General features: G+C 42.4%; 1 protein-coding gene across 1 annotated transcript in view; it reads left to right on the top strand.

The window, feature by feature from the left end:
• MAST4 (microtubule associated serine/threonine kinase family member 4) overlaps positions 1-18,037 on the top strand; it is a 148,712-nt gene that overhangs the window by 110,779 nt on the left and 19,896 nt on the right. Inside the window, 8 exon segments of the mRNA XM_023751286.1 lie at positions 1,583-1,724; positions 3,051-3,183; positions 4,018-4,183; positions 6,011-6,112; positions 12,022-12,144; positions 12,331-12,443; positions 14,262-14,389; positions 14,774-15,009. Coding sequence (XP_023607054.1) covers positions 1,583-1,724; positions 3,051-3,183; positions 4,018-4,183; positions 6,011-6,112; positions 12,022-12,144; positions 12,331-12,443; positions 14,262-14,389; positions 14,774-15,009 — 1,143 coding nt within the window.

The raw sequence follows: 18,037 nt of genomic DNA, 5'->3' as shown, positions 1-18,037 counted from the left end.
AGTCAATACCTTGTGATAATTGCTTTTAAGGAGCCTGCTCTACTATAACAAAGGGGAAATTAGTGCTACTAGTATTTGGGAAAAGGTTGTTGTTCTTTTTTAATAGCTTTTAATTCTTATTATCTCCTCTCAATTGGTCATTAAATTTAGAATACAGGTGATGGGATTGTTTCTACTTATTTTTATCACATATCATAACAGCATTTATTACAATTGATCTCTTAAAGAATTAATAAAAGTACATCCTTTCTGTACTCTCCCTCCAGGGAGCACGCCCACACCTTTCCCTACAGGCCTGCCCCCACAGGCCTGTATCTCCTAAACTCTAAGGGACCCCCGGAGACTTGCAAGCAGGGAGCAATGGGCAGCGGCAGCTCATCCCAGATAACCCCCTGGATCCTGTCTCCAAGCCCCCTTTTCTCTGACTTCCCAGTGAGCTGACAGAAGCCCAGCCTTGGATCACTTCTGTCACTGTGACCTTTTAAAAATATATATATGTTTTTTATTGATTTGAGAGAGAGATAAAGTGAGGAGAGAGAGAAACAATTGACATGAGGGAAACATTGGTGTGAGAGAGAAACTTGGATCAGTTGCCTCATACACACCCCACCTGGGATTGAACCGCAACCTGGGTATGCACCCTAACTGGGAATTGAACCAGCAACCCTTTGGTACATGGGAGGATGCTCAACGAACTGAGCCACACCAGCCAGTGCTGTCACTGTGACTTTCCTTTCTCAGTAACTTGTTGACATAAACAGCTAATAAAATGAATTGATCGACAAGGGCCAAAACAATTTTTAAAGCATCTAATTTAAGCTCTTATAATAGTTTGAACAGAATCCCAAAACTATGAAACTGGAAGAAACCTTAAATATATTTTAGTCCAACCATTTCCTTTTGCAGATGAATGAACTGAAACCCAAGCAGCAGAGAGACTTACTAGATACTCAATGTAGATATAAGACAAAAATATAGCTTGTCTGATTACTACCCATCAGTATTGTCACCATACCAGTACTTTCCTTTATTAACCTTTGTTGTGGTTATTTTAACAACTAACATTTATCCTGTGTTCAATGTGTGTTGGCAATATCCTCAAATCTTTACATAGATTGCCTCACTTAATCTCCACAATAATCCTAGGAGGAATGACACTGTTACTATCCTATTACTGATGAAAAAACCAAGATGGGTTTCCCTAAGATCTGCCCACCTGTAACACTCAGAGGCTAGGATTGAACTCAGGCAGTCAGATTCCAAAATCTGTGGTTTTCACGGGCATATTTTAAATTGTCACCATATTCCTAAAGTTATGCTAGCAGTTTTTCAATTTTCAATTCCACATCAGAGCCAAACCTGCTCTCTTCAGAGTACTGCTTCTTGAATAAAAATCTAAATTTTCTCCACACCACATCGTAATGAGAAGCATGATTACTTAACACACAGTCTCCACGTATGAATATGATATGCTATGCCTGTGGGTAAAGGCCATTCTGCTTTGAAAATCTGAAGACTAAACTGCTGGTCTTCTTTAATCCTAGCCAGTGCTATACCTGCTCAGTCTTTTCCTTGTGTTTCCTAGGGGGTGACTGTGCTACCTTAATGAAGAACATGGGTCCTCTTCCTGTCGATATGGCCCGGATGTACTTTGCTGAGACGGTCCTGGCCTTGGAATATCTGCACAATTATGGAATTGTCCACCGGGATTTGAAGCCAGACAAGTATGTGCACTGATGAAATATATCTTTTTTTTACATAATATAAAAGTTTTCTTAGGTCTATAAAACTATTTTCTTTTAATGCTGTTTTACACATTTTAAAATCTTCCCATAATGTGCCCAAATGAGTTAAAGTATATATGGTAATCCTTTAAAGCTGTGATGCTTATAATAATAGCTTATAGGAAACAAAAGAAAAAGATGACTTTAAAGCCAGGGTTAGTTGTTTTTTAAAAGGCTTTATTCTATAAACTAGTGAATAGTAACATACACTGCTACTAGTTTTCTGGATAGTTTCTATCATACTTACATAAACTTTTTCTACTGAAAGGTGATATGCTTGATATTCTATTCTGTTTTACTCATAATTTAATGTAAAAATTTGTAATCTATATAGAGTTCATTATGGTATCTGATTTGAGACACAGATAGACTATTTTTCTCCAAATGACTAGTTATTCATCTTGATGCCAGTTATTAAATGTTTCATGCTTTCTTCACATCTGAAAAGCCTCTAAATACATTGCATGTTAGTATGTATAGCTTTTATGTACGCAGAAAATCGAATGATACATTTAACTCATGTTCATTCCAGAAAATTTGGAAAGTGGAAAAAAACATTTTTCTTTATATAGTTTTAGTAATGCGCAACATTACTGAGCAAAGACAACTATTAGAATTTTAGCATATTTCCTTTTAGTAGCTTTTTTACCCCAATTCCTCTGTTCCTGTAATTGTTAATTAATTAACATTTTTCTTCTAAAATGAAAAATTTTTTAAACATAAACTCATAAAGCTGTCAAATGTGAATGTGTTGCATGTATAAGAAATGTAGGTTTTGTGCTAATGAGTAGAAATTTAAATTCAACCCAGAAGTTGAAATCTGAAACAATGCTACATTTTCCAGTCCACGTTCCTTATCTTGTGTCTCATTTGAGTCACAGATGGGTTGCTTATCTTAGTTCCTGATGTGTGACATGGTATATTATTGTAGCCCTTTCTCTTCTGTTTTCTTATTCCGAAAATAGATGTCAGAGTTCCACACTGGAATTTTCTGAGAGTTTCAGGTTGTAGATGATAGTGTATGTGGCTGCTCCAGCAAAGATCAGCTGGGCCTGGTCTCTGGCCTTCCCTTGTGAATTACCCTCAGCTGCCAGATGCACGTATTTGACAGCTTCCTGTGACTTTATCTCTTCCCGGGCTGGGTTTCTCATAAGGTTGACACCTATATACTAAAGAGTCTTACAGTTGACAAGAGAAGGGAGAGTGTTAAAAAAATAGAATGAGCTGCAAAGTGAGTGTTGTAATGTATGTCCTTCTGCTTCGTAGTTTGTTGGTCACCTCCATGGGGCACATCAAGCTGACAGATTTTGGATTATCCAAGGTGGGACTGATGAGCATGACTACCAATCTTTATGAGGGTCATATTGAGAAGGATGCTCGCGAGTTCCTAGACAAACAGGTAAGCGTGCATGCTGTTCAGGTCTCCTGAGAAATACAAAGTGCGACATGGCCAGTGAATTTCGGAATCAACATCAGTATTGAGGGTTTAGATGTCTGTATAGGCCTTACATTTAATAAAGTGCAAATTGCCTCCATTTTTCTCCATGGGCCTCTTTGAACTGTCCATTCCTCCCCCAACATTATGGTCTATTAGCAAGATGAACGGCCTAATTGCACACAAGTAAGAGTGTGAGAGAGACAAATGGAAAACTGTTTTTGTAAGGAATTCAGGAGTCTCAGTAGAGTACTCGTGAAGCTCATGATGCATCGTGCAATCACGGGTGCTAAAATCCGAGCCATGGCCCATTTCCCTTTAAGCATGCCTCATTACCATGTGCCCACAATCTGTTCATTGTAAAGTTACTTACGGTAAACACATCTCAACTGTCATGCTTTTATAAAGTATCCAGGATGTGAATATATTTGGGCCATACAAATGCTAAAACTCTGAGAGTGACAGATAAAAAAGGCATGATTTTAAATTTAAGGATTACAGATGTTTTTAATACTGTAAAATAGGCAAAGCTACCAACAGGGTCAAGCGATTGGTTTGAAATGGCACGTTACAGATAGTTTGACATTCAAGTAGAATTGTAAACGTCCCTTCTTCGGTATTTACAGGATTTATTGCCTTTGGTATTAGGGATGCCAACTTATCAGTGCTGTTTTTACGTTCTTTGTCCATGTGGTTGAGCAGGTGCACTCTGGGCAAAATAATTGATGCTGGGCCCTGCTGCTCATTTTAATTTACGTCCAATATTCCAATTATTCTAATATTGCAATCATCTTTTAGGTCTGTGGCACACCTGAATACATTGCCCCAGAAGTGATTCTGAGGCAGGGCTATGGGAAGCCTGTGGACTGGTGGGCCATGGGCATTATCCTCTATGAATTTCTGGTTGGATGCGTGCCATTCTTTGGGGACACTCCAGAAGAGCTATTTGGACAAGTCATCAGTGGTAAATATCATCAGGCGTTATCTTTAAGCCCCTGTTGGGAAGCAGCCATTTAATGTAATTTTATGAAGTATCACTGAATTGACTACTAAAATGTTAACCTTTGTCAAACAATTTAGCCAACAGATTAAAAGAACTCACTCATCATCGCACATAACTGACTTTCACAATATCGAGAGAGCAATTTGGCTTGAAAATTGATCTGAGGAAGTTTTGTTAACATGGAATTTGGAAATATACTGGCAATGTAACTGATTTTTATGGTGTGCTTTTTCCTCAAAAGAAATTGGTGTGGGACTTGCAAATGAGTTCATTGCTGTCCAGTCTTCTTTTCCATAATAGCAAAGTTGCGCCCGGGAAGAGAAGGTTAATGTGGGTAACATTTACATAAATGGGAAAAATGGCTAAAGGCACAACAAAGAAATTAACAAAAATGTAATAAATCCTAAAACAAATGTCTACCAAATAATAAATAATGAGAATGGGAAGGAAGCAAATTTAATCCACAGATTGTTAATGATTTCATTGGTAGTTATTATGGTGGAATGTTATTTCTGTAACAGCTGTTCATCTTTCATTTAAAATTCAATAACCTTTAGATCTTAACCTGCAAAGCTGACCCTAACTATTATGTGGCTCCTGGCAAAACTAAATGGTAATTAAATAGGCTCTATTACTACCCTACCTGCTGTGTTTATAAATTTACCCTAAGCATAGATCAAAAAGGCCTCTTTTCTCAAAGTTTGTCAGTCATTACTGATATCCCCATCACCTTCCTCTGGTTCATTCTGGACTGCATTTATGGGATCCAACCATGGGAATGGGAGGGAATTCATTTTGGAGCCCTTTAACCACAGCATTATTTTCTGTCATTGACTTTGCAAGTCAGGCATATTTGTAAACTTTAACAAAGTAGATTTGTGAGTTGCCTGCAGTGAATAACCCTTTTATACAATATCTGAGCTGTTTATGGATTTATAACTAGGCTGTTTTCTGACATTCCAAGGCCTGAATGGCAAGAGGAATCAACTGTTTAATTAACACAAGCAGCAAATGCTGGCTTTGTTCTCCATGCCTTACGGCTCAGATGCATATTCATGTTTTATTTTCCAAATCAGATTTAAACTGCAGCAGAGGAAGCTAGAGGCAGGCACACACAGAAATAACTCATGTTTTTATTGCATTTCCATACACACAAGCATGCATACCTCTCTTTAGGCAAACGCCTTTAGAATGTAGAACATAGTCTAATATTTATGACAGATTTTAAATACTTCCATTACTATGATTACTTTGAACTTTTTTTTTCTTCTTTGGCATTAGCATTTGGACCTTTCCTTTGTCTCTGGAAATAGTTACATTTACGAAATTACTTTTTGCTTCTTGGAGCTGCAGAACTCTATAGCTGAGGATAGTAGGAGAGAAAGCCTTACTCAAATGATCCCTGAATGGGTGACTACCTGAAATGCAGGTGTTTAGAGTTGCCACTCTATGACGTCCTTTTCATAACTAGAAAGAGCAATTTGTTGTGAGCCATTTTCACCAAAGAAATATGAATCAACAAGGTGAAGGAAAGATACCGCTTATTGAGCGGTGTCTCCCTGCCTTGCTGAAAGCTGTGCTCTTTGTGTCTTATGAAACAGGCTTCTAAAACTTGCCTGAGCCTAGGAATCAACCGGAGAGCCTGTTAACATGCGCTCTCTGATTCAGTGGGTCTGGGGTGGGGCCTGAAAGCCTGCCTTTCTAACAAACTCCCAGGGCACGTCCATGTGTTGGGGCATGGACCACCATTTGAGCAATAAAGTTGTAAACGACTTCCCTTCCTTCTAGATGAGATCAACTGGCCCGAGAAGGATGAGGCACCGCCGCCAGACGCCCAAGATCTGATCACCTTGCTGCTCAGGCAGAACCCCCTGGAGAGACTGGGAACAGGTTCGAGCACGTGTGCTTTAATTTTGCTAATATTGCAGGAAATAATGTCTGTGTGGGACACTCAGAGGTTTGTGTTTGTGTCTCTCTCTCTCTCTCTCTTTTTTTTTTTTGCTTAGGAAACATCTGTTAGTTGATGTAGAACATGACCACAACACATTATAACAATAGTATTTTGGATTTTTTTTTTCTGACTCAGAGCAGTGCACACATTAGGAGCATGGGGTGGTGTTGTTTGTTCGTCTTTGTTGTTGTTGTTGCAAAGCAGAAATTATTCTTAATTTGTTTCAATGAATAACATTTCTCTGGAAGAAAAACCTCAAAGTCCATGTCACTCTTCGGTCCTGAAAAGCATGGGTCTTAAATAATTCAAAACAGAGGATTAGAGATGTCCAGCTTTTTTGTTTGGAGTTTTTTTTAAAAAATCTGTGTTCCCAGAAAGATTGGGCCCAGCGTGTTATTAACTACAGGCTTTGAACTGATTACTGGGAAGGAGTGCCTGGGGTTGGACCACGCTGTGCCATTGTGGTGATCAGTGCCAAGGCCAAAGCAAGAGGCTAGAGAACTCTGGACTTTCAGGATTAAGGCGATAATAGATTTGTTAGTTGCTGATTATTTTTCCTGACAGTTGTGCTACCAGTTTTTTATTTCTGCTTCCTCTTTTCCTTTTCTTCCTTATATTCTGATATTCTGAATAAATAGACTTAGAGATCCCAAGATAGAGTCCCAGCCCACCTCACTATGCAGATTTTTATAGATGAAACTAAATACTAAATATAAACACATACAACACACACAGTAGACAGTAGTCACAATTTCCAACAGTAAAAATTGGCTTGATGGGTTGTTTACTGAGCCATTTCATTCTACTGCATTTTAATAGGAATATCAGAAAACATGGAAGAAATGAGTCTTTCCCTCCTTCTTTTCGGGACAAAAACCATTTGCAACAGCCCCAAATATTTATCTCATATTGTTCCCCACATTTGCCCATAGCTTCTCTAGTTGGAGAGTTCTGTTCTTGCTGAAGTAAGGAATGCTACACGCCAGAGTTTATGATGATTCATTAAAACTCATGGGCCAAATCTTTATTTTGTAAATAAAGATTTATTGAAACACAGTGATGCCATTCATTCACATTGTTTGTGGCTGCCTTCATGCTGTCGTGGCAAAGTTGAGTAGTCATGACAGACTGGATGGCCCATAAAGCCTAAAATATTTCCTATTTGGCTCTTTACAGAAAAATCTTACAGACTCTGAGTTAGAGAATCAGAATTTAAAATCAGGGCTCAATTGGGAAAACCGTTTTGAGTTGAGTCTCTCACTGGAGTCCCATGTGCTCCTTTGCTTTTTCTTTAAAAAAAAATGTTTTTATTGATTCTTAGAGAAAGAGGAAGGGAGAGGGATAGAAAGATAGAATCATCAATTGGCTGCCTCCTGCACGCTCCCTACTGAGGATTGAGTCTGCAACCCTAGCATGAGCCCTGATTGGGAATTGAACATGACCTCCTGGTTCATGGGTTGACGCTCACCTACTGAGCCACATCGGCCAGGCCCCTTTGCCTTTTTCAGTGGATGAGTGTGCCTTAAACTAGGAAAGGTAGCATCAGTGAAGGTAAGGGCACTAAGGGTGGAGTCAGATTGAGTTTAAATCTCAGCTGTGGTCTTGGTCGGGTAGTCAGTTGGTTAGAGCATCATCCCGCTATGCCAAGGTTTCAGGTTCAGTTCCCAGTCAGGGTGCATACAAGAATCAACCAATAAGTGCATAAACAAGGGGAACAACAAATCAATGTTCCTCTCTCTCCAAAAAAACAAACAAACAACAACAACAACAAAACCCAATCAATCAATCAATAATTATAAGTCTCAGCTGTGTGACCATGGGCCATTTGTTTCCCTTTCTGTGCCTCATGTCCTCACCTATAAAATGAAGCAGGTAGTAGCACCTCCCAGGATCATGGCGAGGATAACAATAGAACCACGAGGACACTGCCACTGCTGGCACGTCGTCTTCATTTTCTGCGTCTGTCATCTCATGCTTTCCCCTGTGGACTCATGGGATAAAGAAATGGTGGCGCCCCTCCCCCACCTTGGAGCTGATTGAACTCTGTGAACAAAGTCCTTTACCTTTCTTCTCTCTCTGTCTGGTTTTCCTCTTCTCCGAAGTGACTAGCAAACTTGTTATTTCCCTGTGTGACCTGCAGTCAGATGTGCTTTATGGTTCAAAAGACAAGAGCAGCTGTCAAAGAACTGGTGTCAGGGCTCCGTGTGGGGCAGGGTTCTGAGGAGTGATTTTTACTCGCTGGAGAAGCAACGGCATTTTAACAGCGCCCTGCAACAATGCACATATCTATCTGTACGTCCCAAGCCAGTGTCCCAGAGAACCGTTGTCCTAGGTCTGACCAAAATCATTATTAGAATCAGCCCACCCTTTCTGAAGAGTCCCCTTTGGTATTCATGTCAGGTTGGAGTTTTCCCCCACTTAATAGTTTGCCCATTTCCCTCTATGCATACCTGGGTTCTTGATTGCCCTTGATTTAGCGAGACAGGGCTATCGTGATGGTCAGCACATCCATGTTTGTGTATCACCTGCTGCAAGTTCTCTCTCTGCACATATTCTCCTTGACTGCTACTTTCGGCCTATTCAGTTTGACAATTTGGGAAACAAATCTCCCAGCAACAAGCTCAAAAGAGACATTTGAAAGCCCCTGCCCAAGCTCTCAGCATGGTCAAGAAGTGCGTCTAGGTGAGCTCGGAGGGAGAGGCTGAGAATCCCTCGGGCCTGCCATGCTGCCTCCAGTGACAGCATTTTGGATTTAATGCATATTTAGCGGGCAAAATAATGCACCGTGAAAATGTGCAAATGCACATTTGCCCGAGAGACTAGAGAGGCTGAGAAAAGGAGTGTGAAGACCATAATGGATGTTTAAGAAACTTGCATGAAAGGAGAGAAACACTCAAGGGAGAACATTAGTGCCAAGGCATAACTTGCAATTTGGGAACTTGTTGAACTTGAACTGGACTTTTGAACTTGTAGAGTATTGAGTGGCAGCCTGGCTCATTGGATTTTAGAGCTGCTCAGATGTGACCAACTTCTACCCATGGACCATGGACTCCCACCATGTACTGGAGGTCTGGAGTGGTTTCTTCATTGCCCCAAATCTCAGTTTTCTAATCTATAAAAGGGGCATGTTATACATCTCACGGGGTTTTGTGAGGACTAAATGCAAACGTGTTTGCGAAGGTATCTAGTACATTAACCTAGTACAGCGGTTCTCAACCTGTGGGTCGCGACCCCTTTGGAGGTCGAACGACCCTTTCACAGGGGTCGCCTAAGACCATCCTGCATATCAGATATTTACATTACGATTCATAACAGTAGCAACATGACAGTTATGAAGTAGCAACGAAAATAATTTTATAGTTGGGTCACAACATGAGGAACTGTATTTAAAGGGCCAGAAGGTTGAGAACCACTAACCTAGTACATAATAGGAGCTCAAGAAGTGATTGGTTTCACTTCTCTACCCGGTGAATTCTTAGGAGAGCGTCATTTGCATGAGTCCTGTGTCTGATGATTGCATTTGGCTCATCATGCCATCACACTTATTGTGCCAACAGTTTAGCCGAAACATAATTTTCCCCCGGTGTGTCCTTTTCATTGTTTTGCTCCCCATCTCTCCAAAAGTTCATGAGAAACAAGACCCAGGGATAAGCACCCTTCTCTCAGCGGGACACAAAGGCCAGAGGGTGAGGAGTGTAAGCTGGGTCAGCAGTTGGCTGACTCGTTGGGGAAGACCCGTTTGTCATATACGCTCACCAGCTTGTGCTCCAAAGGGTGGCAGGCAGGGGAGTGAAAAGCAGACACTCTGGACGTGGTTCAGAAGTGCCCTTTGAGCCCTCGGCTCAGGGAACTGTGCTGTTCTGGATAAATCAGAGCTGCCATTTGGTGTGGCCATATGAGCAGCAGCTGAAATGATGGCCGTTGCAGCGTGACGTGTGGTGACCACTAAGTAGGGCTTGACTCTGTGGGCCACACAATGAGGAAGCTGTCCTTGACACAGTGAGGAAGTTGGATAGATAAATATTTAAGCCCTTTAACTTCTCCGAGATGAGAGCATTAAAAGCAAATGGGGCTGGCAGCTGCGTTCGGGACGTTGATAGGATGAGAGCCGGGTGCATGGAGGACTGGAGTTGGACTGTGCAAAGGTGCCGTGACAGCAGCCTCAGGAACAGGCTCTTCGGCTCCGTTCCCCAGGATTGGCAATTGTGAATCCATCTGCAAAGAAGACAAGAAAGATGGCAGAGCAGGATCTGAACTAAAACACACCTCCCTTCTATGACCTATGGCTTATGGCACAGAAGGTGGACATGGGTGTTTTAGTCAGACCTCGCCCAGCCCTCTAAACCTTACTCTCAGGGGATTGTGGTCCAGTTTCTTGTTGCTTACTCTTAGTTCCCCTACCCAGAAATGGAGTTGGTAGTGCCTACTGTGGGGGGTTACTTTCAGTGACGGGTTAAAGGAACCGCAGTGCCTCTGGTCTCCAGTGCAGTACTTGTCAGGCCTCTGGTGACGCTGCCAGTACCTAGCTGTTGTCATCAGCATGCGACTTCAGCATTGTGCTGTGAGCACGGGGAAGGCCTGCATGCGACCTGGATAAAGACTCTAATCAAATGCTTTGTAAAGAAGAACCCATTTCCGGTTCTGGGGGTGATTTCCCCCTCTGCTCTTTTCTCTCTACTCCATCGTTTTCAGAAGACTAGTTTCCCTGGCTGGGTTTAGAGGTCTGACCTGCACTGTGGACCAGAGGGGACTGCTGGGGACAGAGCCCCATTCGAACCATGCAGACAGCACCCCGCCCCCCCCCAAGACCCACGCCCATTATTCATCCATCTTGCATTTCTCATTCTGTTCCTCCTGTGGCCCCCTGAGGACAGGAGGAGAAGCTTGGGTGACAAGTGCATTAGCAAAGCATTTACATCACACCCAGAGGGCATCTCCTGGCAGGGAGGCTGACTAGACCCTGGTATCAGTGTTGGGAGAATCTCTTCTGGGTGGTTTTTCAGGGTCCATTCTACCTTATGTCCCTTACCCACAGTGTGTGTGTGTGTGTGTTTGTGGCAGGGCAGCGGCCTCATTCTCATACTCTGACTTTATAGCACGTGCACCTTCTCTTCACATGGGCATAGTGTGATATTTTGATGGGACCTGCCCTTCACAATCACTCTTTGAAATCATGAACTGAATTAAAAACATTATTTCACTGAATTGTACTATCATGCTGAGTTAGGAAAAAGAAGCCTAAAACTTAGGAATTGTGATTGATTTTCATTCAATGCACTATAAACCTATCAAATGGGTTTCCTGTTTCTTAGTTAAGAATTTGTAATCCACAGAATCTAATTCCTACCTATGTTAATGAGCAATCCAATAAAATTGAATGGTAACCATTATATACTATTTAGGGAAAAATTCATCTTTATTAACCCAACCTCCAGAGGAAATATTGCTGTGAACACATTTTGTGCCTTGTTAGAATTTTTGCGGGTTTGTAATGAGCAAGTGTGCTTGGGGCCAACGTGCGTCCATTTCCCCAGGTTCAGCTTAATGTGATTTTAAGTGGCCACATCATTAACCTTTGAAAAATGGAAAAAGCCCTGGAAAAGTTAACAATGAAGAACCATGCCAGGGAAGCTGCTTTTAGCAACATCAAATCTGCTGATAAAGTATGGGGGGAATTTGGAGGTGTTTTGGTTGAGGAATGAGAAAGTAAGATTTCCATGGCATTTTTCTCTGTGTGTTGATTTTGGGGTTGGGGGAATGAGTATTGTTCTTCAAAACACATTTCCCTTTACTTGGATGAGAGTTTAACCCTTTCGCTTCTGTCCTTCCCCACGTCTCCCCACCCCAGGTGGCGCATATGAGGTCAAACAACATCGCTTCTTCCGATCCTTAGACTGGAACAGTTTGCTGAGACAGAAGGCGGAATTTATTCCCCAACTGGAATCCGAAGATGACACGAGTTATTTTGATAGTACGTGCATTACCTGGCATAAAACATTGCAGAAAATTATCTCTACTTTTCATAGGACCCTCCAAGTCTAGAACCCATGAGTTCTTAGACATAATGTTGCTTTGGTACAGAAAGCAATCATTAAAATACTGAAATTGAAACCTGAAATCCTGAGTAATTGGAACTGTTCCCAAACGTTTCTTGCAGCTCGGTCAGAGAAGTATCACCACATGGAGACGGAGGAAGAAGACGACACGAATGATGAAGACTTCAATGTGGAAATAAGGCAGTTTTCCTCGTGTTCACATAGGTTCTCAAAAGTAAGTGAAATATGGCACAAACACGCAGGCTCTCTCTGGGGGACGCTGCCACTGGCCGGATGTGTGGTACCCCTAAACAGTTGTCAAAACCACCCACAGTGTTTTGGAGCTCGGGGTCTCCTGTACTTGAAATTCCTTTTTATTTAGCAAAAGTGACCCCACCATCTTGATAATCCAGAGTCCCTACCCCTCAGGAGTATATTTCCTAGTTTCATTCTCCACAAATTTATATCTTTTTTCTTGGAGACACAGACTTGCCACTCATAGTCATCAGTGGAGTACAGTATAGCTGTATGTGTGCTGACTTCGCCTTGCGTGCCCTGGTGTGGCTCGGTGCCAGGCTGTGGAGGCACCCGCCCCCCTTTATTTCATGTTGTAATGAAGAACGTTGGGCTAGTGTATGCAGAGCCTTCACTCTGTATGGATTACAACTCACAAGAGAAGGCTTAGTCCTTGACATAAGCTAAGACCCTTGGGGGTGGTTGATTGAAAGCCTGGTAACCAGTCATAGAAAATGTAAGTTATATTAAAGTGGCCGTTAAAAGTAAAGCTAGACTTTTGGAAATGATAGAAGATGATAAAATTGATGTTTGAGAAAGATGCTGCCTTTTTTCTGATAATGGTAAGATTAAAACAAGCAATCAAAACCAAGAAACCTGATATTTCCGAGACAGGGCAGCGGGGCCCTGGGAAGATGGACGAGGACCGAAGGCACCTGCCTCCCTTTGCTGTTTGCGGTAGCTGTGCCTTGGCCATGGCATTGGCATTTTGCATGGATGCTGTTTAGCTCTTCTGTAGCATGTAGTGATTTTAGTGTTCTGTGCCTTTTTCTAAGTGACTACCAAGACTGCACCGGCAAAGGGGCCAGCACAGCCCTCCCTATTTGTAGGAAGGACGTGGAGAGGTGGGGATTTCCCTGGAGGGTAAGGTGGCAGGTGTGCCCTGAGCCAGGACCCGAGCGTTGACATCACTGAGTGCTGACTTTCCCCAGCACCTGTCCTCTGCCCATCAAAGCCAGCCCCTCCACTCTGTTTCCTTCCCGCTGTCTCCTGTTCTTGGCCACTCTCCTCCTAACCCCAGTAAATGTAGATGATGTAAGAGCCGTTCCCAGGAGAGTGGCGAAAGGCTGAGCTGGGCAGTAGGCAGTGCCTTCTGGGCTGGGCTCTCAGCTTCCTTGGTTGTCTTCCATCTTCCCTGTGGGTCAGCAGAGGTCTCCGATTTCTCAGCTCTGATCCTCTGCAGAAATCTCAGTACCAACATAGGAAGCTGCCTGACTGTGCATGTAATTTATAAGCCAAACTAATATCTCTGACTCACAACCAAATATGGACTGAATTCCCCCCGCCCCCCCACTCCACCTCACACATACCTGAAACAAGTCATTTATCCTTCTCTTCGCACGCAATTCCAATTCATTTTTCTTCTTCCCACCCCTACCTGGTGGTCATTAAATCTTTTTCTCTGGTTCTCTTTTGCCGATTGACTGAATGGTTAAAAAGTAATCTAAGGTGTGCATCGATCTCCAGGCCTAGAAACCCCAATGCATCTATGGATTTTGTTTGCAGCTACAAAGTTCATTCCGGATATGGTGAGAGATTGATGCATTCATAGCTCCCTACTCCAAAAGAAAGAAAAAAAAAGTTACACATTGACCATTCATCTCAGGACCGAGTAAACAGCATTGGAAAGTACCTTCTGGATACAGTCCAAGTTCATGCTTTAGTCATGTTCTCAGGGTTTGCTCCCGAGATTTGGGTATTTTTTTCTGACAAACTCTTTCAAGACGATATTAATAAGCACTGACTCTTTGCCCTCCAGGTTTTCAGCAGCATAGATCGAATAACTCAGAATGCAGGAGAAGAGAAGGAAGACCCTGGGGACAAAACCAAAAGCACCACTTTGCCATCCACGGAAACGTTAAGCTGGAGTTCAGAATATTCTGAAATGTATGTGAAATGCCTGTTAAGAAACATAAGCCGCAGCTACTAGAGCTGTGGTTCTTAAACCTGAGTGTGCATCAGGGTCACCGGGAGGCCTGTGAAAACACAGGATGCTGGGCCCGTCCTCCGTGTCTGATCCCCTAGACCCTGAGGGTGAGGGAGAAGGATAGGGGGACCTGAGAGAGTGAATCTGTGACCCGTTCCCAGGTGATGTCGGTGCTGCAGGCCTGGAGGCCACACTTTGAGAACCACTGCACTAGACATGTCTTCATTAGACTTATCTAACTTCCATGTGTACCTGGTTTTTTACAAATTCACCTTGAACAGTGTCCAGGTATGTATGTATTCATAACTTTGTGTTTTTTTGTTTGTTTGTTTTTTTCAATTAAGGCAACAGTTATCCACATCCACCTCTTCAGATACTGAAAGCAACAGACATAAGCTCAGTTCTGGCCTGCTTCCCAAACTGGCTATTTCAGCCGAGGCAGAACCAGATGAGGCCGCTCCCTGCCCCGGCGACCTCCGCGAGGAGCCAGAGAAGCCAGTCCTTCCTCCTGCCGAGTGTGCTCAGGAGGAGCCTGAGGTCACCACCCCAGCCAGCACCATCAGCAGCTCCACCCTGTCAGGTAAGCCCTGGGGTGGGGCCTGCCACCCAAACATCACCCCCTCATCCTGGGGCTGGCCTAGCCAGGTAGTGTTTCATGCTGCTAGACTCCAACTTCTTGGGCTTGGTGGATGAGCTCTAAGAACTAAGATCAGATGTGTCAGACCCTCCTGAGTGCATGGCCATGCAGCAAACCATCCTTGCTTCAGCTTCACCGGAGACCCGGCCTCAGCTTCCACAGCTGGGTCAGTGGGTTCCTGGGGTGACGTTTAGGACATACCAAGGAAGCATGACCTCTGGTGGTGGTGCAAAGGCAGGTCTTGGGGAGCTGCATCTAACTCACAGTTAGGATAAGGGACAATATCAGATAGTCAAATGGTCAAAATTACCCTAAAAGATGCCATAAATCACCTGTAAGGCAGTAGAGCTGAAGCCAGTTTTCCCCCTTGATTTGTAATAGTGGTTTTGTGAAGGGGCCAAACCCAATACTTAGCTCTCTGCACTAGACTCTGAGCCAGCGCAGCAGGGCACCTACAGCTGGGAGATGCAGGATGGCTTTACTGCTCCTGGGACCCAGAGGGCAGGGGAGTCAGAAATACCTACCAGATTGGTGCTTTATGTGCATAGGAAACAACCCCACTGCAGACAGAAGCTGCCTTCCCAGCCTGGTAACTGGAGTGAGGAACTCCTGAGGCAACTTGGACTGTGCGGGAGGCAGCCCGAGGGCGTGGGCCTTGTCTATGCAAGCACTTGGTCACATTGCTTTTGCATGAAGTGAGCTCCCTGCCAACAGGAATGGCGTCTTCCTGTGTGTCTTTAATGTTTACTGTCGCATAGATACTTGCTGGCCCTTACAAACGGAGGCGTCCTCATTAGATATCAAACGTTCACTTCCCTCAGAGCAAACCCTTAAGGTGAATTTAAAATATTATTTGGTTTATAAAAATTTTATGCATAGCATATCCTTCCCCAGAGCAATGTGCATTTATTCTTTAAAAATACACACACATGGATGTGGCTTAGGGTTGCTGTCATGTCATAAATGTTTTCATTAAGCCATATTCAGTATGTTATGTTGCTAACCATAAATGATTCCAAGATTTTCCATGAACATTTTTTTAAACTAACTAAATATTCATAGTGTAATTTTTTAAAAATCGCTTTAAGAAAACAAGTTTGTTTGGGTGGGTTTATTTTAGCCTCATTAAAAAGTTTGGTTCTAGGAAGGAGACTTGACTTGGGGTGGAAAACACACAATACAATGTACAGATGATGTATTACAGAATTGTACACCTGATACCTATATTATTTTATTAACCAATGTCACTCCAATAAAACCAATAAATAAGAAAAAAAGTTTAGTTCTATAGAGGAACTTCATATGTACTTATAGTTTATCGTGGGGGGAAATAATGTGGGGTTTTTTTTCTTTCCCCTGGTCACCTTAGTTCTGTTTCCATTAGGATAATCCCACTTGTCCAAATCCTATAAAGCCAAGAGAATAGCAGTGTATTCATAGTGTAGAAACAACATAGTAATCTAGGATCCCTGACCATTTTTAGTTCATCTTGGTAATCAAATCAGTATTTTATATTTCTAGTTACTAAGGTCTGTATTTGTTTCTAAGTTTATTTTCTTACTCTGAATAGAGTATATTTACTTCCATTTAAAACTTATTCTTAATACGGTGAATTGCTGATGATCTCTTAGTCTCCAGCCTACTCACTATCAGAAAGGTAGGAGGTAAAGGGAGGGGAGCGGTGTCTAAGCATTTGATAGATGACTTTCATAATTTAAAAAAAAAAGTCTGCCTAGGTCCTGCCATGCATTTTGATTAATAGATTCAAACCACCTTTCTCTCTGGCTCCCCCATACACTCACTAAAAATAATCAAAGACCTTGGGGGCTGCACAGAATAGAGAGATGAGCTGATTTGCTCATAGCCAAGGGTAATTAGGGAATCAAAGCCGTGACTGCAGGAAAATTAAATTTGTTGATTTTCATATTGCTCCACCATCAAGAAGAAAGAACCCTTGACATTTCTAGAACATTAAGGTGACATTATCCGCCATTGGCAGAGAGGAGGCACGTGCTCGGTGCAGTGCTGTGAAATGCGATGGCGAGGCGAGAGAAGGGAGGGTCAAGGGGACACTCTCTGTTCACACTCCGGCCTTTAGGGAAGGGTTTCTCTTTTTTCATGACTACAATGTATGTGAATCAGAAAAAAGTAAAAGTCCTGAAGTAGTGCTCCATTGCATCCAACAGTATTCATTGTCAGGAGATTCAGCTTTTCGGTTCATACTCGTCAGTGATCTTATCCAAACCAAATTAGAAAGGGGAAGGGAGTGTGTACCTTACCCCGAAGTAAGCTTGAGGTTGTTGAGATGAGATTTTTGATTTGTGAAGCAGTTTTTATCAAGTCCTTCAGCAATGGATTTCTTTATTTAGAATGAATGGAACTGATATACTGTTAAGCAAGATTGAGTTTGGCATAAAGAAAGACTGTTGGTATTGGCCTTAAGATTGTCTTCCTTTGTCGGCCAGATGGGTGTTGCATGGAAGTCCATGCATCTTTTTCTGTACCCGCGCATAGTAGATGGCCACAGACAGTGCTGTGCCCTAGCCCATTCTCCCAAATCCCAGGCTTGCCTTAGCTTGCACCCCCTTCTGGAGTCTGTGCCACCTCCCGGCTAGGGCCAAACTTCACCTGTGCATTCGAGTGGTGTGTAGGTAGCATTGTGACAGAAGTGTTAGTTAAGTCTAATTAAGCACAGCACTTTTCAAGGCAAAGGATGTCCTATGGTCAGCACTTTAAAATGTGCTGGCTGGTCTTTCAAAAGATCATTTATAATGGTATTAAATTCTCTGTATGGATTAGATATCTTCAGGTGATGATAGTTTGGATTTATTAAAGCACAGGCTCATAATTTAGCATTTAGAAGTAAAAATGAAATAAGCATTTATTTTTCTGAAAAAAAAAAACAACACAAGATATAGCATCAGTAATTTTAAAAATAAAAAAAAATAAAACAACAACAAAAAAGCAAAAA

This window comes from Myotis lucifugus, unplaced genomic scaffold (genome assembly GCF_000147115.1).
Source record: "Myotis lucifugus unplaced genomic scaffold, Myoluc2.0 scaffold_0, whole genome shotgun sequence".
Classification (NCBI taxonomy): Eukaryota; Metazoa; Chordata; class Mammalia; order Chiroptera; family Vespertilionidae; genus Myotis; species Myotis lucifugus.
This window is presented reverse-complemented; position numbering and strand designations above follow the sequence as displayed.